The sequence below is a fragment of the Branchiostoma belcheri genome, unplaced genomic scaffold (assembly GCF_001625305.1).
Source record: "Branchiostoma belcheri isolate BF01 breed outbred unplaced genomic scaffold, Haploidv18h27 scaffold125, whole genome shotgun sequence".
Lineage (NCBI taxonomy): Eukaryota > Metazoa > Chordata > Leptocardii > Amphioxiformes > Branchiostomatidae > Branchiostoma > Branchiostoma belcheri.
The window spans coordinates 537,225-562,227 of NW_017802658.1; the positions used below are offsets into that span (position 1 = coordinate 537,225).

Here is a 25,003-nt window from a genome sequence, read left to right on the forward strand (position 1 = left end):
TCCCCCAGAAATCGCGTGGGTTCATAAGTCTTCAGGCTGCAAGTGACTGGTGTTTCTTCTGCGACAAGCGTGTGTACGTGATGGAGCGACTGAGCGCAGAGGGGCTGTTCTTCCACCGCAGCTGCTTCAAGTGTGACTACTGCGGCTGTATCCTCCGTCTGGGGAACTACGCATTCGCAGCCGGCGAGGGAGTCAACGGGAAAGGTAGGAAAAAAACAAACTTATTTTGTGTAGCTACACCTTCTTTTAAAGGTACACATGTGAGTGAGTGAGTGAGTGAGTGAGTGAGTGAGTGAGTGAGTGAGTGAGTGAGTGAGTGAGTGAGTGAGTGAGTGAGTGAGTGAGTGAGTGAGTGAGTGAGTGAGTGAGGTGAGTGAGGTGAGTGAATAAGTAGGTAAGTGAGTGAGTGGGTGAGGCGAGTGAATGAGTGAGTGAGCGAATGACAGTTTTCTATAACATACCCATGAAATACAGTTGTTTGAATGTACACATACATTTGAAACTAGTATTTCATTTCATTCCTACATGGTTGATTACTGTAAGAGTTAGTCTTTGTTTAATTTCCAAGCTGATGTTATGATGGACAGTAAAGTTCTGTCAGGGAATAGTGACTTTCAGAAAAGCCAGCTAGTCAGAAACTTTACAATCGTACACCCCAACATCTGCTTGGAGAAAAAAAAATCTACATATCTTTTAAAGACATTTTGTGTGCATTATTTATTGCATGTATGCATCCTTGCTCTGTCAGTCCTGTTTTTAAGTCTTCATTGTTTCATTTTGTTCCCTGGTTCCTTTTTTTTGCGCAGATAATAATGACGGTGATAAGGGTAAAAAAGGTTAGTTGGTTGGGAGTGTCTAAAGCTTGTGTGAATAAAGTGCACTTTTTTACTGCCTCACTCCACTGCACTGATGATTCTCTGTTGTCACTTTAAAAAGGTTCATACAGGTTTGACATGGAAACTGGAAAACATGACCTTTTTCATTGATTTTCATGCTTTAAAAAATATGAAATGGGATGGCCTGAGAGGTCACAAAGTTTTGAAACAATTGTCATGATGATCTACCATGATAATCTACCATTCTGCAATAATTTACCATTCTACAATTTAAAATTTTGCCATGAGACATTAAAGAAAATCTCTTTCAATTGTTACTTGATGTTACGGGCTTTTTGACATTTACAAGAAGTATATATAATCATCATTAGTAACATCATATATTACATATTATCATAAGTACATAACATCATAAGTACAATGTACATAGTTATGACCACTGTTATCAATATTTGTACTTTTTTTTCAAATTTTCATTAAATTTTGTTTTCTTGCTGATCAATTTGGAGAAAATACCAGTCATTTCAGACTGTATGAACCCTAATTTTGCACAGTGCACAGCTTTCACCTCTTCACACTGCTATATTGCTGCTGACAATTGGTTAACCTTCAGCACTCTAAGGGTGCTGCACAGGTACACCAGGAAGTTTGGGTGCTGAAGGTTAACAACCAAGTCATTTGCAGAAATTCCAGTTGCTTGTGTGAAGCATTTAGTTGGCCTGCCATGTGTGTCAATCAAAAGATCCAAGCTATGAGATTGTGCAAGCTGATCAGTGATTGGTTGCCAATCTTGACATTGATGATTTAATCAACTTTGTGCATTGCAGTGTAACACTGAAGTAGAGGAGTGATTTGTTTTGAGCTTGCTTTTCGATCGATTAATCCACAACTGCACTTCACAATGTTTTTCTAAATTTGAAGAGACTTAGATACTTACATTATGAAGATTTAGAATGCTTAAAAACAAGCAAATAAATAAACTTGAAAGCTTTTGACCAGTTCTCTGGTCCTTTGCAAGTTGCAATGACCAAAGTCTAAGTGACGTATCTGAACGCTTGTACAGTCACAGCATTCTAAATCTTCATAATGTTGCTTAGCATCACAGATGAACTTTCATGTGAATAGCTATTTGCACTATGTTTTAGGTACATTCTACTGCAGACCTCACTTCAGGATGCAGAAGAGAAAACGGCCAGCAGGAGATGATGACGAGGATGAAGAAGAAAAGGTACAAACAAAATAAAAGTTTCGTTATGGCATAAATAGGAATGGGAAATGTCAAATGTGAAAACATTATACTTAACAATCTAATGCCAGACATAAGAGGAACTGTCTACTTTATCTGTAAGCCTACGAATAGGAGTTTTTGGACTGTTTAAAAAAATACAAGTTAAAATGGTAGTTGTCTGATTGTATGGATGTTGTTTTCAGCACCAAGGACAGGTTTGATTGTATGTATGGTTATATACAATGTTACATTCAGCACCAAGGACAGGTCTAACTATGCATGTTACATTCAGCACCAAGGACAGGTCTAACTGTATGCATGTTGTGTTCAGCATCAAGGACAGGTCTAACTGTATGCATGTTGTGTTCAGCACCAAGGACAGGTCTAACTGTATGCATGTTACATTCAGCACCAAGGACAGGTCTAACTGTATGCATGTTGTGTTCAGCATCAAGGACAGGTCTAACTGTATGCATGTTGTGTTCAGCACCAAGGACAGGTCTAACTGTATACATGTTATGTTCAGCACCAAGGACAGGTCTAACTGTGTGCATGTTGTGTTCAGCACCAAGGATAGGTCTGCCCAACAATACTACTTGTACAAACACAGACATATAGATATATCAAGCCGATGTGACCATGTATTTTCCCTGATCTCCCCCAGGAGAACATCCCAGCAGAGGTTGAGGAGCCAGCCAGAAGAGCCAGTCTGGAGGACAAACTACTCAGTCCACCTTCTGGACGTACGTAAACAACTAAATAATGTACAAATCTTGGGATATTACAATACCTGTGACAGACATGTAGCAGTTCTTAAGATAAAGAAAATACTTTTCATTTTATGCTGCACTTTTAAACATAAGCTGTAGTTAGACTGAGGTTCTTTTTTTTTATTGGTGTGACTACAGAGCCTGTACAGAAGCGTTACCGTGCCACCCCTGAGCGCGTGGAACTGGAGAACTACAGGAAGACGATCTACGAGACGCAGGGTCTGATCCCGGAGGAGACGCTAACGGAACACAACCTCATCCAGACTGTCGGGCTGGAGGACGAGGAAGACTACGAGAGCTCCAGGTAAGTCTGATCAACAGTAGGTGTTGATATCATCAGTCTAAACAGACTGCAGTACCCCCATCTCTTGCCAGATGGCACTGCTAGATGGCACCACAGATCTGGTTTGCAGGATGTGTTGAATACTAATATTAGTCTTTTCTCTTGTGTTTGGATGACCTTGATGCAACACCTTCTATCTCTGCCAGGTGGCACTGCTAGATGGTACCACAGAGGGAAATCTGAAATGTCACACAACAAAATATGCAGTAACACGGACATAATTTTTGAAGAACTATGCTTGAGTACATGAGCGTTAATGGTCACAGTATTATTTAAAATTGATATTCGGGATATTCATTTTTGTTGCAAAAATGTTCTGTGTTTTGAGGCCGTTTCTTGTGTTTGTGTTTTTTTTTAGCTCATCAGATGAGATGGATTTTGAAGAGGAGTCTCCCATGGATGTGATGTCCTGGGCTAAGAAGGTGGAGAACGCTGCCTCACTAGGGAAGTCCAACCTCCTACACATGGACAGTAAAGACCCTTCTCTGGATGCAGGTGAATAGATGACTGTTTTTTTCACATATAAAATGATGAAACTGTCTGAAGCCAGTACTGATATTATAACAGTACTGCTGTTAAAGTAACTCAACAGATTTCACACGATTGCTGAGTTTAATTGTTGAAAATCAATTGTTTTGTTAAAAATGAGTCTCTTTAACTGTATGGTATGCTGTGTTTGGTGAGCTTTTTCTAGTCTGTTTGCATGCTGAATTTCCGGTACCTTTTTGTGCACGGGTGAACTTGAAGTACTGTTATGTCTATGTGCAATCAACTTTGTTGCATTTTTTTTGACAAGGTCAAAAAGTTCATGATGCTTATGCTATGTTTTCTGCTGGCCTGCTGACATATACATGTACATTGTAGTCTGCAAGTAAATTGTAGCTGAATTTGAAACCTCTGGAAGGTTTTTTGAACTTTAGTGACTCTATACCCTTGCCTTGCTGGAAAGTTTCTAAACAAGCTTGTGGGCATTGCAAAGCACTATTGGTGCACACATACTTTAGAGCTTGGCATGTTTTGCTGTAGGTTTAGAATTAACTGTAACAGTTACACATTAGTTGTGGATAGAAGCTTGCTTTTGGAAAAATGTAGTTGAGGAAACTGCATGGAGAATTCAAAGTTGCTTACTGGAAGTACCTGGTACGCAGTCAAGTAACACATTTTCCACTCTTTGTTGCACCGCAAACAACTGTCCAGTCTCCCTTGGTATAACACTCTCTCCTCTTCCTTTGTTGTTAAGGTGTTGTAGTTGGGCATATCAATGTGTTACAATGTCATCTCCACCTTGTATTGTCCACATGTATGTTGTAAAGGTGTGGTGTTTCACTGTGTTTCAGTCCTCACAGTACAACTGATCTTTTGGAGTTCTAATGACAGTATTATGACATTTTGCAGTAACAGTCATCCTTGTATACAGTCAAATTTGTCTTAAGTAACCACTGAAGGGATTTGGACTGACTATGACCAGGTGGTCACTATAGACATGATTCTTAATACAGGAGTCAATGGCCAAAAAAATAATCTAAGGGACCATCAAAAATGGCACTACACAGTCCTTTTGCAGAGGCAGTGGTCGAAATACTTTTTTTCAGTGCTCTGCAATATTGCAGAAGAGTCAAAATTTCGTCCTGCAATTTGGAAACACTTTCTGCAACTACACAAGCCCCCATATTACAACCTTCTGAAACCAATAATGCCTATTCTTACATCATATATATATAACGTTAACGGTAATAGTTATAGCTTTGTAAATCTGTAGCATTACTGAAATTCTTCAAAATATCAATCTTTTAAATATGTTCGGACCGTAAAACTTTATCGGTCCGGTCCAAAAAAACGAAACGTCGGTGGACCGGTTTTTTTGACCGGAACAAAAATCCATATTTGTTGTTACTGAATAACTGATGATCACTACATACAAAGAAGCCTGCCAGGAAAATGAAAATCCAGCCTTCAAATAAAAGAAGTTTACCTTAGTCTCCGTCTCTCTCATTTTGCAACAATATGGTTTTTCGGAGGAGCCATGTTTCCTTTGCCGTGTTGCCTGCTGGGAAATGCTCAGCGAAAACTGCCGAAAATTCACGAGGCAGTTGTCGGGTCCTCCCGGGAGACGAAATCTAACATCGGAAAATGGCGAGTGCCCATATTTGGTTATCGTCGCCTTTCGTCGCCTTGTCGAAATCGTTCAACTTTGACCCCAAATTCCCTTATATGGGACCATTACAGTCTGCTGAAAAACGCCGGCAGGTTCGTGCGGCGCAGGTTTTCGATCTATTCACAGCGCCACTGCTTTGCTAATTGAAAACTATTGAATCCGGAGCCTATTTTTTCCTTCTGCAAAATTGCAGATTGTAAGATTTTTTCTTCTGCAATCTTAAAAATCTATCTGCAAATTGCAGACTGCAGACGGGTATTTCGAACACTGAGAGGTGTAAGTACAAGATTGATTGCATTATGCAAAAAATGGCTGAAGTTAGAACTCCCAAAGTACAGTTGATGAGAGGACTTGTCTGTACGTCAAACTGTGTCGTTCTGTGTGTAGCACGGAGAAGGCTAAACCGCCTGTCCCAGTGCGTTCCTATCGAAAACGTTGAGGATCTGGTCTGGCTCGAACCGTCGCCATACCGTACCCGCTCGTCTGACTCGGAATATGACAGCGGGAGTGATTTGGAAGGTAGTTCTGGTGACATGGGTGTCGGTTCCTAACATGTAGATAGTTAAATCCAAACTACTTAATGTCAAAATTCTTCTTGGTGTTGGAAATTACTGGGAAACTAATAAAAAATGAGCTGTTCTGGCAAAGAAAAGCAGTACAATACAACCCCTTTCAAACCATATTGTGCCCATCCCTTTGTTTGCCAATTTAGTGTAAAACATTATGTACTTTGTGACTTATATCCTGGTTTATTCTTTACCAAAACAGCTCTTAATCCAAACTTACATAAAATAAATATATGGTGATGGAATCATTTTTGACATACTTCATTGTAACTGATATTTTAAGCAGTGGGACAGGTGCTTTCCCATAAATAGTTTGTTGTCAAACTGTCTTATTAACACTGTTGTATTTGATATACATGACTGTAATGACTAAATATATGATCCCCATTACCCTGTGTTGACCCTTTGTACAACCATGTAGTTTTGAGAGTGTCATTTAGCATGACTCAAAGGTTACAATCACATATTAGATCTTCTGAGTTACAAATTCTCTGCCTTGCCGTGGAATAATCTTCATATTTTTGGCTGATGCATAGTTTTAAAAAACCTAATTCAATCCTCTCTGTTGTCTTAGATCTAGATTCTAAGTTTTCTATTTCTGTATTCTTTTCCTTTTGCTTTCCTATGTCCTGACTTGCTATTTGGTATGTCTGTGTGTGCCCCCCTCCCCCCTCATGCTCTGTTGATGCTCTGTTCTATGTATTACATTTTGTAAGTCTACTGTATCTTCATTGCCTTTAACACTGATGCACTGTCCTAGTGATACATGTATGTCTGCTGTACAGTACTATTTCCCCTCCCTCTGTACCAGGGCTCGAAATTCATTTTTGGGGATAGGTGCACTGGTGCGTCCAACATAAAAAAATTAGTGCACAAAAAGTTGTTTGGGTCCACCATATAAAACAAAACCTAATTACAGATCATTACTGCTCCTCTTCTGAGCTTGAATCTGAAATGGGAGCTAACTTCAAAATCTCAAACAAGTACTACAACAAAGTTTTTATTATTTTTCTGACACTTAGATGCCAAGAATATCCTGCATACTATTATAGTTTGATATATACAAATCATATATACAGAAATACCTACAAAAATATTTGAAGTTTGAAAAAAATTGGGTGCACAGCTCCAAATCCAATTTTGGGTGCACATGCACCCAGTATTTTGAGCTCTGCTCTGTACTAAATCTATGTCTCTTCCCTCTGTGCTAACTCTATGTCTATCCCTTTTGTTGCTGTGTGCTGACTTGCTGTTTAGAATGTGTGTGTGCTGTATTTCTCCTAGCTGAATCAGGAAAGTCAGACAGTCTGGGGAAACTGGTCCCTATAGAATCAGGCGCTGATCTAAACTGGCATCTGTTACCAGTCTCCCCAGAAAATAGAGGTACCTCCCGACTAACTGTTGCATGAAATGTTGCCAAAAACATCTCACTTATACATTTTCCATGCATTTGCCAGGTTATGCTTATTCTACTACATGCACTTTCAAATTGAAAAAAATGTTCTGAAACAGATCTCCAACATAACATCCCCCAGTATATATACTCCTGCATGTTGAAAGTGTGCATACTTAGAGGTGTTTCATTTTAGAGATTTTTTAAGACACCTTTTTTTCAAAGTGGTGGGTATATTTTACCTGGCAGGTAAATCATTATGAGGGCTATATACCGTCCTACGGTAGCTTCAAAACAGAAGTAGTTGCTTCCTATCCCTTTAATGATTTCCTACATATACTCATGTCTGTTTCCTTGTACAGACTCTATTACCTAGTGTGTTTTCTCTGTACAAAGCTATCTCAGATTCAGAGTCTATTGGCTCAAAATGGATGTACCGTATTTCATGTATTTGAGTAGATTGTCTCATTTTATTTTTTCATGTTTCTCTTGAACACAGCACTAGTCATCATCTTCCGGGGTACCTAACTTTAATGAGAATTTCAACACATTACAGTGCTAGAATTGGGGCTGTTTTCCATTTACAATAAGGCTATTCTAAACCAAGTCTTTATCCTATAGTGTTGTAACTATTCTTTGTAACATTTTTCTCCTGTTTGTGTGTGCCTGTCCTGTTTGTGTCTGTAACTGTCCTGTCTGTGTCCTGTTTGAAGCACCCCCGCAGGAGGAAGTGTATGAGTCCTCTGAGGATGAAGGTCCGCCCCAGTGGCAGGAACCTCTGCACATTTCCACTACAGAAGAAGGTAGTCTGTCTGGCGTGTTTGGGTGGACTTACAGTAGCTGTGATGTTTAACCTGTAGTGCACTGAAGTAGTTGTTTGGCTCTGTATATGACCAATTCAATATTGGTTACAGGTTAGGTATCAGGTACAGGTTAGGTAAAGGTTAAATCTGAATGCTTTAAAGCATCATTCTACGTATTTGGATGTGTTAAAAGATGCTCAGAGTCAAGAAAGCAGCTTGTGGTCTATGTAGATTGATTCCTGAATTACATACTTACATGTAAGCTACACAATGTGGTGTTTGGTTAGGTGTTAATTGCTGCAATGTTAAAGCTCAATGCAGTAAATCAGCTGTATTACAAGCAAGCCATTCAGTTCTTTATGGAAAAGTGGCCATGTCTTTAGAAATTTGGGTACAAGTCAAATTGTTTCTACAGCATGCCTGAGTAGATCTGATATATTATATATACATTGTGACATAGTATGGTGGCTTTTTTGGTCCTGAAAATAAATGGCTGCTTGAAGGGTTAATTTTCTAGCATTCAGTAGCTTTTAAAATCCACAGATTTTTTATTACAGTGTATGCCTTGCATAGTGATCTCTTTTTTTTTTATAGATTTCTTTACCGGTTAGAATACTATTTGATAATTGTTGCATGATGGAAGGTCTTGTGACTACAGTGTATAGTGTTTTGTGGTGCAGATGAGTTTGTGATACATAATCTTTGTGCTTGATGTGCATGGGCATGCAAATTTGGTGGTTTTACAATTTTCTGAAAAGAATTGTGTAGTTGTTGCCAGTACTTATTGTACCGGTATGCATGACATATTTTTTTATATTATCTAAATTTAGGCAGTCACAATGACAAGCATTCTATCAATCTGACAGACTGTATCTCTCTCCTCTTGCTGTCTTTCCTTCTGTCCGTTCTCTCCCTCTCTCCTGTCCTGAAGAGCATGAGTCCAGTGATGAGGATGACATCAGTCCTGTGGAGACACGCCCTTCAGAACTCCTGTGGAGGGTGGTAGATTTTCCTTACCTCCCAGGTATTCCTTAGCCGTGTCTTGTGAGCTTCACAGTCTTGGAGTGTTGGTGTCAATGTCTTGTGATTGTCAACCTCTGAACTTTGAACCTTCACCTGTTCTGTAGTATATATACATTATTTTGCATTTGCTTGTGCCAAGTGTAATTTGTGTGAACTTCTTAAGTTGTATTGTTATTGTCCTTCCTTTTTTTCTTTAATGATTACATGCACAAGACTTGGTGTTCTTGCACGTTGTATATTAATGTGTCATAGGCTTTCCAATATCATCATTTTGCACTTTTTGTGTGCATGAGTTGGTCTTACCTTTCAGGCTCTATGATGGTGTATGACTATTGTTTTTTTTTTATTTGTACAAACTGCACGAATGATTGTTTGAATGTCTTACTTACAGTTCAAACAAAGACTAGTATTGTGTGTAACTGTCTTGTTTAGAACTTTTGTGGATGGTAGCATATCAAGAACATTTGACAGAAAGCAAATTCACAAGAAAGTAACAAACTATTTTTCAACTTTCCATACCAAATACCCATCTAAGTGTTGCATGCATCAAGAAAAGGTATTACATGTATTCCAGTTGACTAACCAAACATGGACTCCTGGTACAGTTGTTGACGGAGTTTCGTTGTTTGTAGAAAAACCTCAGGGTGCTGTAGGAGGAGCCGCAGCATCTGAAGATGAGGAAGAAGAAGAAGATGAGGAAGAAGAGGAGGAGGAGGAGGAGGAAGAAGAGGGCTCTGAGGAAGAAGAAGGAGGTTTGAACATTACTTACAACTCATAAGTATACAGTTATGTAGTGAAATTTTACTTTGAATTCTCTCTTTGGTAGTACATGCATTCGGTAAATGCATTTTACCAGTAGTTGAAGATGAGTCTTTCTAGCAGTTGATATACATGTACATGCATGGTTTCCCATCCTCTTATCTACTAACCATTTGAACTGTTCCTGTTGATATAATACAACTTGTGCCATTGCCACTGCACAGCCATACATGTACTTAGGCCCTAGGTGATGCTATTCATGCTGAGTTTCAGAATCAAGAGACAGTACATGACATGTATAGTTCTGTTGTATGTGCACCACTGTATGATTGATTTGATCTCCAGAAACAAGGACCCCAAAATAATGTATCAACTATAATATTCTGCATTTGATCATAGCTTATGCACTTAATCTCTTAACTTTTATTTGTAACATTTTGTAATCGGAAGCAGATGTTGAGATAGTTCATTGATAGCAACCTGTCTTTTCCTCCCCTGCAGAATCCTCAGAAGAAGAGGAAGATGAAGATGAAGAGGACCAGCTGAGTGATGTGAGTGAAGGGGAGGTGCTGGACTGGCAGCAACCTCAGGCTGACGAGGTCCAGGTAGGGCAAAGGTCATGATATATGACCTTGTCAATGACCTTTTATACATTATTTCTTCAGTTGTTTTATTCACACTTTAAAAAAGGTAACAAATACATAGTATTACATACATTGTATTAAGTAAATAGAAATGTAGCATTGCAATGGAGACCAGAAAATCAATATTCTTCCATAAATGCCTCTCTGCTTCAACTTATTATTAATAACAATCTAGATAAATCAATCAAACAGTTTGCTTTGTCATTTGTCGATATTTTGTATTGTTTGTTATGAATGATACCGGTAGTAACAATGGCAACAACCTCAGAGTCTGTTATCTTTAAAGCGGAGTTCCCAACTTGAGTATAATTTCTCCAGCATTTTCCCACATTGTGAAGAAGTCTTTGGGGTTTGGTTTGATTCTCCTTTTTTTTGTTTTTATCCAAGTGTGTCAGATTCTGTGGTTTTGTTTTGTTCTTTAGAGATATACTAGCACTGCCAGGTGGGTCCTCAGTACCCCCCCACAGTCACCTCCTCCAGCTGAACTCAGCAGAGACAGGCCCAAAATAACGCTAACTGGTCCTGAAAACGAGCCCCTCAGTCCTAACGAAGAAAAGACACCCGAAAAACCCACTGACTTGTACTCCAAGTTGTTTGGCGGGAAGGTATGACGGAAAAGCCCCCCTCCCCACGCTCCATGGTGGAAGAAGCATGGTGTCTTGTGAAATGTGTGGTTGCCCTGGGGTGCTCTGGTCATGGCATGGTGATTTCACACCTCTGGTCAAAGGTTAAAGGCTTGGTTTTTTTGTGGGGGTCAGGGTTCAAAGGTGAATAGTGTTGTGTGAAGTTCACAAGGGGTCAAAGGTCTGATGGCATGGTGAAGGATTTGAAGCAAAGGGTCAAAGGTGAAGACTTGCATCACTGCATTAGGGATGTGATTTTAACCAAAAGGAATGGCGACAGCCATTGTTACTGTGGTTGAATTGTGGAATGTCATTGAGAACTAATAGCAACAAACTGTAGAGTTTAAACTTTTGTTCCAACACAAAGGATTGTTCTCACCTAGAGCTTTTGACCAGTCAGTCACCCTGGTCTATTGAAGAAGATCAGAATGACTGGTCGAAAGCTCTAGAACTAGTAGAAGATCAGATTAACAGGTGGAAAGCTCTAGATGAGAACAATCTGATGGCATGGTGTTGGAACAAAATTTTTAACTCTAAACAATGTAACTACCAACACAGATGAACTTTCATGATAACAGCAAGCCTGTATTGCAGATGGAAAAGTGGTGTCATGCATTGTCATTTAACATTTCATCTCAGTGCATCTCAGAAATTAAGTTTTGTTTTGTTATCTTTTTGTACCTCGTGTGGGCACGTTCTCAAAACATTGCGTATTTTCAGGACCAAAAGAAAATGAAGAGTCCCATCGGTGCCTTCCTGAAGATTGATGAGGAAGAAGGTTACGCTGTAAGGCAGGAGCCCCCTGGGAGCCCCAAAATGGCCAGCAGCCCCAAAACCAGCCCCAAGAGAGTCAGAAGCCCCAAACTGGGCAGGAAGAGGGAAGAGAAGAAGGAGGAAGTAAAGTGGCAGCAGGAGCACCAGAGACTGAAGAACTCCCGCGAGGTAGGTCTTGGGACCACCCCAAAACAACAACAAAACAAACAAACAAACAACACAACACAATGTCACTCTCACAAACAGACATGCTGCAGACTCTTTTGGTCACTACTCTGTAATTTGAAACAAACCCAGCATTTACTATTAAAACAACACCAAGTCCTGTTGTCAACCATTTTTTAATGAGATCCAACATGGCCAGTGTTATATTCAAATGCAAAGAACAAGACTTAGTGTGGATTATGTGATCTACTCTCAGTAATTGTCTATATTGTGAAAAGTTACTCTCAGTGAATTTGTTTGGTCTGATTCTTTTGACCAATTGTCTGCAGCAAAGAAGCTGGTGAACACATACACAACAGACCCCTACACACACCTTACATCTTCAAACTGTCATCTTTCATCCTGAATTGATCTTAGCCAATGGGAAATGTCATAGATAAATGATTGACAAGTAGAATGCCATCATTGTCTGTTCAAGACATCATCATTGGATATGATTCTGTGAGACTGTCTCTAAAGATCAGACTTCAGGATGAAAGATCTGTCACAAAATTATCTTTTTCTTCATCACACAAACTTTCTGATGTTTCTAATGACTGAGATGCTTTAGTTATGCATGTCTGACATTTCTTGTGCTTCTCTTTTCAACAGTTCCTGCTTTCAGGTAGCTTAAACTTCTTCTAAGGAATGTTGTTGCTTACATGACTGTGTACACTGTCTTGATCCATGCTTTGTAGAGAGCATTGACAAATACCAGACCTTGCTTTGAAATTTGCTAGTTTTGTATTGTCAATAACAATTCTGTTCAAGCATAGTTGTCAACTGTACAGGATTAGGCCATGTTGTTAGGGCTCTATTTACAATGGTTACTTGCAGAAGAGGAAACAGTAGGCTTGCTTCATCTGCAATTGTAGCTTATAAGAAACAGTAACAGTAATATGTGCACAGATGCTGACTGTCAGACACTCTTTTGAATGTTCTAGTGCAGGTTGTCCCCAGATGTCAAAATTAGTTTGTATGTAAAGAAAGATCTGCATAATATTGTTCCAAAACAGCCTTTACTTGAAGGACAAACTGTGTCCAAAACTTCATCTAAATGTCGATTTAGCAGGTCATAACAAACACTGGGGGCAAACTCACAAACACTTGATATATGTATTGTGCATCTATTTTCTCTCAACTGTTATGAGCCTTCACTTCACTACAATACATGTACATGACATTGTACATCCCACGACATCTCCACCATCACATAAAAAATACATCAGAAAAACATCCTATATAAAATCGCAGGTTTGCTGTACTGCTTGCTGTGGTAGCTGAGTAGACTGTAGTGAAACTGGTAGTCTTATTTTATCTGAACTAGAACCTGCTGAGGTCCATCTTCGAGTATGACCCAACAACCTCGGCAACAGGCCCTAGAAACTCGGAGAAAGTGAACATTGAATGCAATTCCGAGGACTTGTATAGGAGGCTGTTTGGTAAGGTATGGACTCGCAGCGATGTTGTACTGTGCATGTGGTGTATAAAGGGAAGACAACTCATCTTGTGGCCCTTATCTTCAATTGGTTATGGTGCTGTCATTAACAACTACTTAACCTGTGGGCTTTAAGGTTCAAGCCATGCCAATTGATGGGTAAGGGCCAGATGAGATATGCAGCAACAAATCAACTAATCAGGCAGTGGTAGCCTCAAACTTATGTGATACACCATTCTCTATGTTGTGAAAAAAAAAAGGCTGTTTCCTCAGAAAGTTTTTGCAAACTGATAGACTTCTCAGGTCTGAAGTTTTAGTGGGGTCTTGTGGTGTTAAGGCAGAGTGCTCTGCTTGTAACCAAGAGGTCCTGGGTTTGCATCCTGCCATGCTACCGATCTTGTGCCCTTGTGAAAGGCGCTTTACATGACTTTCCTCACTTCACTCTGGTGAAAATGAGTATTGTCCTCTGCGTTGGTGGCGGTATAAGTTGAAAACTTGAGTGTGCCGTCACCATGTCTTGTCATTACACATTGGAACAATAAAAAATGTTTTGATGTTGAAATTCAGATACGGGAATGGTGTATTGCAGAATGGCAGGCCTTGAAATGCATGCTTCGTATCTGTGATTATTCCCCAAGTAGTCAGATCACTTTTAGAACATTCTTACTCATCATTCCAGACTAGGAGTCCATACCACCAAAGTTCTGATGACAAAACTGCTGATTTTTCCAAATCTCCCTCCCTCCCTCACCACAAATCAACAAAATCAATGTTTAACCTACATGTAGCTGCATCTTTCCCTAAGTTCTATGTCTGCTGCAAATTCTAGAACAAAACTTTAATTTGGATGTGATTTGAGCCAGCAAAGACAAAATTGCTTCTTAAAACTGAAACATTCAGCCTTGCACCGGTAAGTAGAATTTGCAGTGGATGTGGACAATGGTTTGTAGATATGCATAATCCTTAATACACTTTCTTGTATGTCAGGACAAACTTGAACTATCTGACGAGGAGTCAGCAGAGGACGTAGAGGAGCAGCAGGTCTCGGAACCATCCACGCCATCCCCAGAACGACCAACCGTACCAGAACACGAGGAAATCGTCAGAACACCTGAACATCCAAAACGTGCAGATCTTGAGGGGTCATTCGATGCGAAGAAATATCTCACCCCGGACGGTCAGATGCCACAGCGCTCCCGCGGACTGAAAGCTCTGGCTCTGATGGGGGAGAAGTTTTCTCATTTTGACAGTGAACCCGCAACCCCCACGAGACCCTCGGAGGATGCCAGCAGGAATTATGTCAGTGAGGGAGAGGCACATGGAGCAAGAAGGCTGTATGCTAATGAGCCAAGGATGGATATTTTAGGGGTAGAACAGGGTGAGTCAAATGACTGGGTGGACGGTGGGTCACCCCAGAGGAGGTATCCATACACAGACAGGGAACTCAAGTTGAATCTGAAAGGAGTTGAAACAGGTGAATCAAATGATTATGTAGAAGTAGTCCCTACTGAGGTTCATGGTGTTGAGTATCTCTCAGAAACATCCTCTGAAGAAGAGGGTCTGGAAGAAGGCAAGCTGGTGCATGCAGACTCTGTCGAGAACCTTCGCAAGAAAAAGACACCAGAGACAAAGAAGAGCCCAAGAACTGCCAGAAGGAATAGACTAAGAAAGGACAACAAGAGCCCAAGAGTTCAAACCACGCCACCCCCACCTCAAGAAGAGAAGGATGACCTGGTCAGGACATATGAAGAAGCTCTCGCCAGGAGAGAAGAAGAAGGGCCACAGGAAGAACAAGAAGTTGTTTCTCCTTCGAAGGAGTACAGGAAGAAGAAGCCCATTGTTCTGGAGTTAACAGACTCTGCGGAAGACGACATCCAAATGTATGAAGAAAGACTCGCAAGAATGGAGAACGAAAATGAAGAGAAGGAAGATGAGGAACTGGAGAGGTATGAAGACAAGTTGAGGAAACTTGCAGCCGAACCCTCTCCTATCCCCTCCCCCTCCCCTCTTCCTTCTCCTGCTGCATCTCCAGTTTCGTCTCCTTCCCCCCTCCCATCTCCAGTTGAGTCGCCCATGGACATAAAGAGAATAGAGGACATGTTGGACCAACGGCCCATCTCCGTTCTGGACGACAACGAAGATGAAATGGTGAAAACCTACGAGCGGCAGCTCTCGCAGATGGAGACAGAGGAAGAAGTCAAAGAAGTCAAACGCAAACTCGAACCCCTGAAGGACAGAGAAAGTAGGGTGCGGTCCCTACCTAGGTCGGAATCGGACTTCACTATCTCTACACCCAGTCAGTCGTTAGCTTCATCACCAACCTCCTCTGTAGAGATGGAGATGGAACCACTTCCTGTGTTGAAGGAGGAAAGAGAAGCAGCTGAATCTAACAAAGTTGACAGCATGAACAAAGAGCTGGAGAAAGGGTTTCAGGAGATACATGATTCTCTCATGGACTCACCAACAAAGGGAGCCAAGGGGAACAGACTGGAAAGTACGTCCAGTGACTTGCCTATGGTTACACCACCCTCGACGCCGTATGGAAAGGAGCTGTCCTACCTACGGTCGCCGACTGCAGCGGAACAGAAGCATGTGTACGACAGGACTTCCACTGGAGCGAAGGTCGAGAAGTCGACTCAACTGTCTGTGGACAGTGGCAGCATCGAAGACATTCCATTTGTCGATGATGGCGAGATCGAAATCGAGGTCGCAAAAGGGTTTAACGACTCACGTGAAGAGTTCTACACGCCTCCTACGACGCAGAAGCCAAGAAGACCGCTACCGACCCTCCCGAAGGACGTCGGAGCATCACCGGTTAAAGTCAGCAGGCCACTTCCTCCAAGGCCTCAAACCGAGCCGGCAGATGAATCCAAGAAGAAAGTGGCGACTGCGTTGGAGAAGGCGCAAACCATTCGACAAAACCTTGAGAAACTCAAGATGGATGGCGAGATGCTGCTGACCAAACTGCAGTCCAAGAAGTCACCAAAGGAAGCTGCAGCAGAACGGCAAGCAAAGTACAAAGTAGACGAGAAGCCAGCTGAAACTAAACCTACAGAACGAAAAGAAGATAAAACAAGAAGAACAAGCGACGTCAAACCTGGCCGGGCTAGACTCTCAGAGATGGCCAGCAAGGTTGACACAAGAATAAAGAAAGACGGTGTCACAAAAGCAAAGAAAGAAGAGGCCAAACCTACTCCCAGCAAACCAGAAAAGACCACACGCAAACTGCCTTCTGAGGAAATCGTAGGAAGAGCTAGACTCGCATCCTCGGAAAGTCTCTCAAGTAGGAAATCTTCCTCGGAAAGTATTAGTTCTTTAGGCGAAACATCAAAAGATAGGGATACGAAAATTAGCAAGGCACAGTCCGGTAGAAAGGTATCCACAAGTAGTGCTAGTTCCAGAGAGGGTGGCAAAACACCTCAATCAGAAGAGAAGGCCAAGACTGAGAAGAAGACTGGCTTTAGGTTACCGCTAAGAGGGAAGGAGAAGAAGCCAAGTACCAAGACGTCTCCGACGTCTAGTGATCCTCTTGTCTCTCCGGCCGCCAGTAAACCTCCCATGGGTCCGAGCGCTGCCAAGAAAACTGTGCCAAAGGCTGAAGTAAAGAGCAGACCGTCAACAGGTTCCAAACTAGCAAAAACCGCCGCCAAAGAAAGCCAGGATGCGGTCGGTAGAAGACTGAGTAGAGAGAACGGTAGCACAGCTCCTGTCAAACCCAGGCCAACCAAGACTAGTGCCAGCCGAGAAAAACTCGCCGAAGGAAAGAAACCCCCTCTTAAGGAAAGATCTCCCAGCAAAGAAAAACTTCTTGACACCACTGATAGTGCAAAGACAAAACTCGCAGGAAAAGAGGGCAAGGCACTGAGAAAATCCACCAGCAAAGAAAGACTGTTAGACACAAAATCAAAGGTCTCTAGACCAAGGAGTGAAAGTAAGGACTCGAAAGACTCAGTGGACTCTCGCCCGAGAAGTGAAAGTCGAGACAGTAAAGGAAGTGTCAGTTCTCAAGAGGGGAAGAAAGATAAGAAGAAGGAGAAGACAAAGTCACCAAAGGAGTCTCCAGCATCCAGACTACTCAAGGCACTCACACCTGGCAAGACTAAGTCAAGGGTATGTTGAACTTGGTAGTTCAGTATGCAATATTTTCTCAGAATTTCAGTACGGTATACTGTATAAAGTGTTAGTAATCTCTATTGTACAATTGTATGATGCCATTTGGTCTTAAGTTTTCAAAGTATTTGCCAGTGTCTAATATAGTCATTTATTTTTATAACGGCGACCATGAGTTATGGAAAACAGTTAAACTCCTTAAAATTCTTAGCAGGAATTAGAATCATAATAGATGTATAGAGTATATAACTCTGTGTAATGAGCCTTATTATTGACATTTCAGACCTCGAAAGGTGACACATTGGAGATGTCGGCAGTCACATCGCCTGAAGAAAGCAAACCTAAGAAAGTCAAGGCAGACAAGAAAGAGAAGAAGGCGGAGAAGGGCAAGAGAAGGAGCGAGCCTAAAGACATCAAGCCAAGTACAGGTGTGGCCTCACCTGAAATAAGGGTGAATGGGGAGGTAGTAGGTGAGGGGTTGCTTTTCTTTTTCTTTTCTTTTTGTTTTCTTAAAAACCAGGAGTTTATGAATGGTGTGAGTGGCTGCCATGAATCATCAAGTTTTCTTTTATTCCACCTTCCTTTTCTCTTTTGTTTGGTTTGTAAGAAGGTTTCAGTAGCAAATAGAATGTATTTTGTATCACCCGTGGGAGGGTTGGGACCGAGGGTGATGCGGAATACACCGTGTTGTATTTTATTTATGTCATACCTACCCAAGAAGACACAGTCATTTCAATGTGAAATGTGCCAAAAATTTGTTTCCCTAAACAAGAAATTGTAACAACATCAATTCCATTGTCTGATTCTGGTGTTTGAATTTTTGAAAGTGGCTCACTCGGCACACGTGAAACGCGTTTGAAGTATTCTATGGAAGATTTGGAAGCCCATGTGATAACCGTTATAACCCCATGTGATACAGCTAGTTATCACACGGGCTAGAACTCCTGTATTATGTTATTGCGACCCAGGTATGACATAAAGTACTCTTTTTGTTCAAACTAGGGAGAATGATTGTAACATTGTGGACCTGCCCTGAATGTCAGAGTCTGAATACATGTAGACTTGTCTCTCTCCACAGATGACAAAGACCAGGTGACAGTCTCCACGTCTCCTGACTCCTTCGACAAGACCTTTCCCTTCGTCACCTACAGGAAACAGAAGGGCCCACTGCCAGGTAGGGGGGTGCTGTCATTCAGATTCCAATAAAAACACCTAGTACAGATTTAAGATACAGATACAAATGTACATGTATTATGGTATAGAATGATAGTATGGAGTAGAAGGTAGCAAACCTTCCAATTCTAGTTTGTATAAGGCTAACTGAGAAAATTCTTACTAATAACGTAAAATATATATTCTTACCAGAGTTCAAGCATCTAACCAACTCATCAAGTCAACAAGATCAACATCAACATAAAATTCTGTTTGTTTCTTTGGGTAGGACTTTTGTGTATGTCAGAACATGAAAGTTGAACACAAAGTAAAACTTTTTTTTGTTACATTTTTACCCGTTTTCAGACTCAGAACCAGAGGTTACCCCTAGCAGGTCATCCAGAGGTCGAGTTCCAAGTAAGGAACATTTCCAGCTGACAATAGAAGGAGCAAATTCATGCACTACAGGGCTCATACACCCAGATAACCCCCCTCCCCATAAAGATTAAACTGTTACAGCATGTCAATGCTATCTTATAGTAATTACATAACATTCAGTTTCTAATCGGACTAGATGGAACAGTTTTAAAAGTTTGTCAATGGTTCAACAGTTCTTCTCTCTGAGATACTTTCATATCTGTCTCATATCTGTAATTTCATATCTGTAATTCTCACATTGCTTTTGAAGAATCTCAGTTACATTTTTGTCAGAAAACCATTGTACAAACTTTTGAAACAATTCCTGATGAAAAAGAAATTCTTTGGAGCAAAGTACTAACAAATAATCCAACAGCATTTTAATACATTTTCCGAAATACAAATCCGAAATATAGCCCTGCAGAATGCATGCATTTGATGAAACACTCAGCCACTTGTGTTTGTAGTCTCAGTACTTTCTTAACAGAAGTTTTGTCTTCTCTCAGCTCGCAAGACCAGAAGAACCCAGGCTGAAATGCTTGGAGAGTCCACAGACTCTTGTGAAGACCTTCTCTTTGTTACCAGGGACAAGATGCCAAGCAGGACTCTCAAGGAATTTGAGGTAACATTTTCTCGAATAAAATTGCAATGATTGGACTCTATAAGCACCACTGGTACCTTTCTGTCTAGTAAAGTTGCATGTCTGCGTTTTCCCAATCAAATAATTGATTGAAAATCAGGTGACAACAGTGTCAGTGAATGAAAATGCTTAAACCCAATTAGACAAACTCAATTTTGGTGATGTGAGATGTTTAAGGCTTCCTTAGGTGCAAGGAATGCTATATACCATGTATGTCTTGTAGCAAAAGTTACATCAGTACCTTTTCTAGTAATTATACAGGAAGGTAGATCTCTTCACAAAAAGGAGCTGAGCACTTTGGTGGTCTTCATTTTCATTGTCAACGACTGGTAGTATGTCTTGAGGCATAAGCTACATCTGTAACTTCCCACAAAAAGGAGTGGTGAAAGTTATGTTTGATGTCTGCTCTTAGTCGCATGTCTTGAGGCATAAGCTACAGGAATGTAGGACTCTAAACCTTTAAGGTTGTGTAAACTTTGATGTCTACAAGACCTTTGCTTGTACATGTATGTCTTGAAGAATCATCTCTAACTTCACTCCAGGATCATATGGCTCTTCACAAAGAGGAGCATAGCACTTTGATGAAGGTTCTGTTCAATGTCTACAGGACCTTAAGTCGCATGTCTTAAAGCATCATCTGCATCTTTAATGTTTCAAGTTAAGACTTTGGATCCAACACAAAGAAGGTCTCTCACCTAGAGCTTTCAACCAGTCACTCTGGTCTTCCTCAGTAGACTGACCCAGTGAGGCTTATAACTTACTTAATAGCTTCTTTGAAAATGTAACGTCAACACTTGGTCAAAGGTATCTGGTAGAAAATGTCGGCCCCCGTCACGGTTATCTACATCTTTAACTTTTCTCCAGGATCGTAAGGCTCTCCACGAGGAGGAGCTGAACGACAAGATCACGAAGCGCGTGCAGCGAGCGGCGCGGCGGCAGGCCCGTCAGGAGGAGCTGAAGCGGCTGCGGCGTGCGCAGGTGATCCAGAGACAGCTGCAGGAGGTGGAGGTGAAACAGCGGGAACTGGAGACACGAGGGGTGCAGCTGGAGAAGGCTCTCAGGGGGGAGTCAGGTCAGTACACTGAAAATTGGATTTACCAAATGAATGATATAAATGCCAGATAAATCTAGAAGTGATTGTTGTTAGCAGTTGCTTAGTACAAAATGTATTAATACTAAATAGACAATACATTATTAGAATTATCTGGCATCTTAAGCTATTGTGTTGGCAAACATTGTACATGTACCTGTCAGGGACAGGAAGTTAGCAATGCAGGGCTCACTCAACAAAAAGTGGTATTCAGGTCAGTCTACTGAACAAAACTTGCAATGGGATTTACCAATGATATAAATGCCAGATACATCTGGCAATGGTTGTCATTGACATTTGTTTAGGCCTTTAGGAGTTACGTGGTATCTTTCGCTGTTATTTAGGCAAACTGTCAGGGTATTTACCGAAAATCTGTCCGACAGTAATTCAATAGATTAAGAACAATTTTTAAACATTGTTTTCTTTTAAATCATAATTTTATGACGTATATCATTTTCCATCAATTATAGAAACAATGCTGACTAGTGCAAAGGGAGCTCAGTCAGTGATGGTGTAAACTCTGTTCCCTTTTGTAATTTGTTATTTATTTAAAATCGTAACTATACTACAAGATCTTTTCCTTGAACTCCAAAAGAATTAATACAGAATAATTTCATAAATAATACCAGAAAATAACAAACATTTTGTCACTGTGGTATACCTAAAAACTTTCTTGGACTCACAGCATCTATACCAATTTGAATACAACACAAACAGAAGTGCAGTTTTGTATATTGTGCCTTTGCCATATTGCCTTGAGCTTTGCATGTGCAAGTTTGTATCCAATTATGTCAATTAATAATTACGATTGGGCTTTATCTTTTTGTAAGCTTTTCTCTTTGACAACTGATTACTATTCTTTGTCCTTTTCCTGAGTTGGTGCTCCTAATGTGAATTGTCTCTCTCTTTCCCCTGTCCCTGTTTTTTCTCTGACCCACCAAAGACTACTACAACTTCTTACACAAGCGACCGGCAAGCCCCTCTTTCCTAAAATGTTGTTTCACTGGTCTAGGTACAGTAACTACTTAACTTCTCTTCTTGGATAATGCCTGAGTTGAGATAGAGACATCCCATGCCTCACCGCCTGTAGTCTGATTTTGGCCAACTACTTGTAGCTTCAGCTCACTTTAATATAGAGTGGCCTGCCTGTCCATACCTTGCTTGCAGTACACTTCCTCAAGACTTCACTAGCTTTTAGAGGTTCTTATTTTGCCACTACAAAATGTACTACTTCCCATGACGAAATATTAACTTTAACTTTAATCCATAAATCAAAATGTAAAATATCACACAGATTTTAGAAGTTCTGCCACATTTAGACACCCTATAGCTACTACTAACCTTTCAAACACATTCTCAACAAGTTCATTCAGCCAGTCCACAAAACATTACCTGACACAGATGCCTTAATCTGTACCCTAACATAACACTCCTCTGTCTTGCTCAGTATACATTTGTACATGCCCCCTTCCCCCAAGTTATAGTTGCATTACTTTGCATTGAAAATGACAGTATGGTAACCTTGCTTTGGTTGATGCAAAAGATTTTTGGTCAACAACTTTATCTCTGGTTTTGACATTTGTTACTCAGCAAATGTGTTAACGTTGCATTTTTTGCATCCTTTGCATTTGACTGCAGCTGTAGTATGACTAATATGTGCCTTACATTGTATAATAATGATTTTTTATGACAATTGTCCTTATGTATATCTGTATCATATCCATAAAATACTTAAGTGTGTTAAGCAAGCATATTTACTGATGACATAACTCACAACATGTACATTGTAGGTGCAAGGAACTACATGTATAATTGCACCTTTTTCTTCCCACATCCACATGTTCTTAATCCCTAACTGGCAACACAGTTGTCCTACCACTTAGTACATTGTACAACAGTCATAATCTGCCACTGCTGCCTGCCCATGTTTAATAAACTTTTGCACATGCTGTAGAAATGCTCTTCACACTTCTTCTGAAGGCTTAATAATTAACTGTATCATGGTTTGCTTGACACTCAACTCGTAAATCTGTGAGAACTGTTACAGTAATTAAGATCTTAAAGCATGTGTCATGCCATAGAGGCTGGAGTTACTATACATGTAGTTGTTCTTATTGTTGTTATTTACTGTTTTGTTCTGTGTTCCCTCAGGAGAAGACCAGGATGAGGCCAAACTGATGCAGGAGTGGTTCCAGCTGGTTCAGGAGAAGAATGCGCTCGTCAGATATGAGTCTGAGCTCATGGTGTAGTAAGTATACATCTTTCTCAGTCTTCCAATTGGCTAAAAATATCGAGTTACATGTAAGTCATCAATGGGTACTGCTTTGTTGTTACCTCCGGATCCTGGTATGGAGGTATTGTTTTGTGTGAGTTTGAACGTTGCTTGTGTGACAGCACGTGGGGTGAAGGAGTTCCCTAATGTTTCCCAACAGACCACAAAAGGTCAGACACAGGAAGCTAGGTCCAAGAGCCTGAGCTGGACAAGAATCAGCAGGAAGTTGATTGGAGTCAGTTGGTGGGAAAATGCATTTTTTGTTTGTTTTACTGTTGTTTACTAATCTCTCTGTCCCTCTCAGTGGTAAAGAGCTTGAGCTGGAAGACAGACAAGGGCGACTACAGCAGGAGCTCAGAGAGAGGATGGCAATCGATGGTAAGCAATGCAGATAAATGATGTACAGGACATGGTTTGAATGACAAAATTGTTCTAAAACAGTTTCAAACTGTATTCTGGTGTACAAAGATTTTAGAACCGTTGACTTGCTTGTATCTTCTTGAAATGAAAAGCTGGATAAATTTTTGTATTGAATTTGCCTGTCATTTGATTTATTTTCACCTTTCTATTGCTATTTTTTCCCAAAGTTCTTGGTCTCAGGGGTACTATGGTAGTAGAATACTGTCCTGCTTTGTTGGTGGCCCTCCTTATATACTATATAAATTGTATTTAAATTATAATTTAGTAATTACTTTAAAACATCTTGGGAGAGTAAAATGAATTGCAGATACAAACATATGCAAAAAAGATTAAAAGTATTTTCTCTCAGAATTAAGAAGTACATGTACATGTATATCAAAGTATGAAGAAAAGGGATTCTTGATATTTTCATGAAAAGATTTGACTCAGCTTTGATAAAATTATGCCTGAGAAGCAATAGGCTATAAAATGATTTTTAAAAAGGAGGGTCACCATTCCTTTGTAGTTATTGGTGCTTACTGTTTTCTATGTTCTTCATTTTTCTTCTTTCAGTTATTGAGCATCTCCGACCCTTTGGCATATTAGACCTTGTAATAGGTACCTTGTTCTTTTTTCCTGATGGAATTTTCTTAGTTGCATGAATCACATTCTGCAGTAAATTTGACCTCGCAGCTTCACCACCCTCTTTAACTCACTTTTCCAGGCCTAATACTTATACTTTAAAGTTCAACTTTACAGATTATCTACATAAGCAAAACCAGATGGCACCAACATTCCAAAATAATGATTTACATGAATTTTTGTACAATGCATTTCAGAAAATCATTTCTAGAACAAGATCCCGCATTTAATGTTGAAGACATTTTTTAATACTATTCTAACAGTTACAACTCATACAAGACATCTAAGATTCAGCTCTGAGAATTTGTATGATATACCTTTGTGCCATCTTGTTTTCGACTGGCACCCTCTTAAATTTAACTGTGTAAAGAGACACAGACTATGTTTTACTATGATAACATTATGATAATGTTTTGACAATGTGTGACAGATGACAGATGACATCCCTTGTAAGGCTACCATGCTCAGTACATCTTTTTTTAAGCCATGGCGTTCAACCTAACCAACCCCAGCTTCATTTACATACAGGCGACAACATCATTACATCTGATAGTATGATTCTTCATCTCTTGTTTCTGACAAGATTATATTGTTATAATTTCATATATTCAGTTTATGTAGCAGTAATTGTTTTTAAGTCTACATGTCCTGTAACTGTTATAGCTCTGAACTACATTGGTAAATGGTTGTCAAATGTAGCACTGTGAATCATGAAACATTTG

The 25,003-nt window shown here is 40.3% G+C and overlaps 1 protein-coding gene across 1 annotated transcript in view; it reads left to right on the forward strand.

Moving 5' to 3' along the window:
- LOC109463367 (protein-methionine sulfoxide oxidase MICAL3-like) overlaps positions 1-25,003 on the forward strand; it is a 64,862-nt gene that overhangs the window by 34,086 nt on the left and 5,773 nt on the right. Inside the window, exons 16-37 of the mRNA XM_019760141.1 lie at positions 9-204; positions 807-836; positions 1,982-2,064; positions 2,729-2,807; positions 2,973-3,138; positions 3,536-3,672; positions 5,651-5,851; positions 8,005-8,094; positions 9,026-9,118; positions 9,750-9,869; positions 10,378-10,481; positions 10,943-11,125; positions 11,864-12,085; positions 13,449-13,568; positions 14,547-17,669; positions 17,953-18,139; positions 18,748-18,843; positions 19,188-19,238; positions 19,745-19,860; positions 20,743-20,950; positions 23,120-23,216; positions 23,545-23,618. Coding sequence (XP_019615700.1) covers positions 9-204; positions 807-836; positions 1,982-2,064; positions 2,729-2,807; positions 2,973-3,138; positions 3,536-3,672; positions 5,651-5,851; positions 8,005-8,094; positions 9,026-9,118; positions 9,750-9,869; positions 10,378-10,481; positions 10,943-11,125; positions 11,864-12,085; positions 13,449-13,568; positions 14,547-17,669; positions 17,953-18,139; positions 18,748-18,843; positions 19,188-19,238; positions 19,745-19,860; positions 20,743-20,950; positions 23,120-23,216; positions 23,545-23,618 — 5,776 coding nt within the window. The remainder of the gene's footprint in view (positions 1-8; positions 205-806; positions 837-1,981; positions 2,065-2,728; positions 2,808-2,972; positions 3,139-3,535; positions 3,673-5,650; positions 5,852-8,004; positions 8,095-9,025; positions 9,119-9,749; positions 9,870-10,377; positions 10,482-10,942; positions 11,126-11,863; positions 12,086-13,448; positions 13,569-14,546; positions 17,670-17,952; positions 18,140-18,747; positions 18,844-19,187; positions 19,239-19,744; positions 19,861-20,742; positions 20,951-23,119; positions 23,217-23,544; positions 23,619-25,003) is intronic.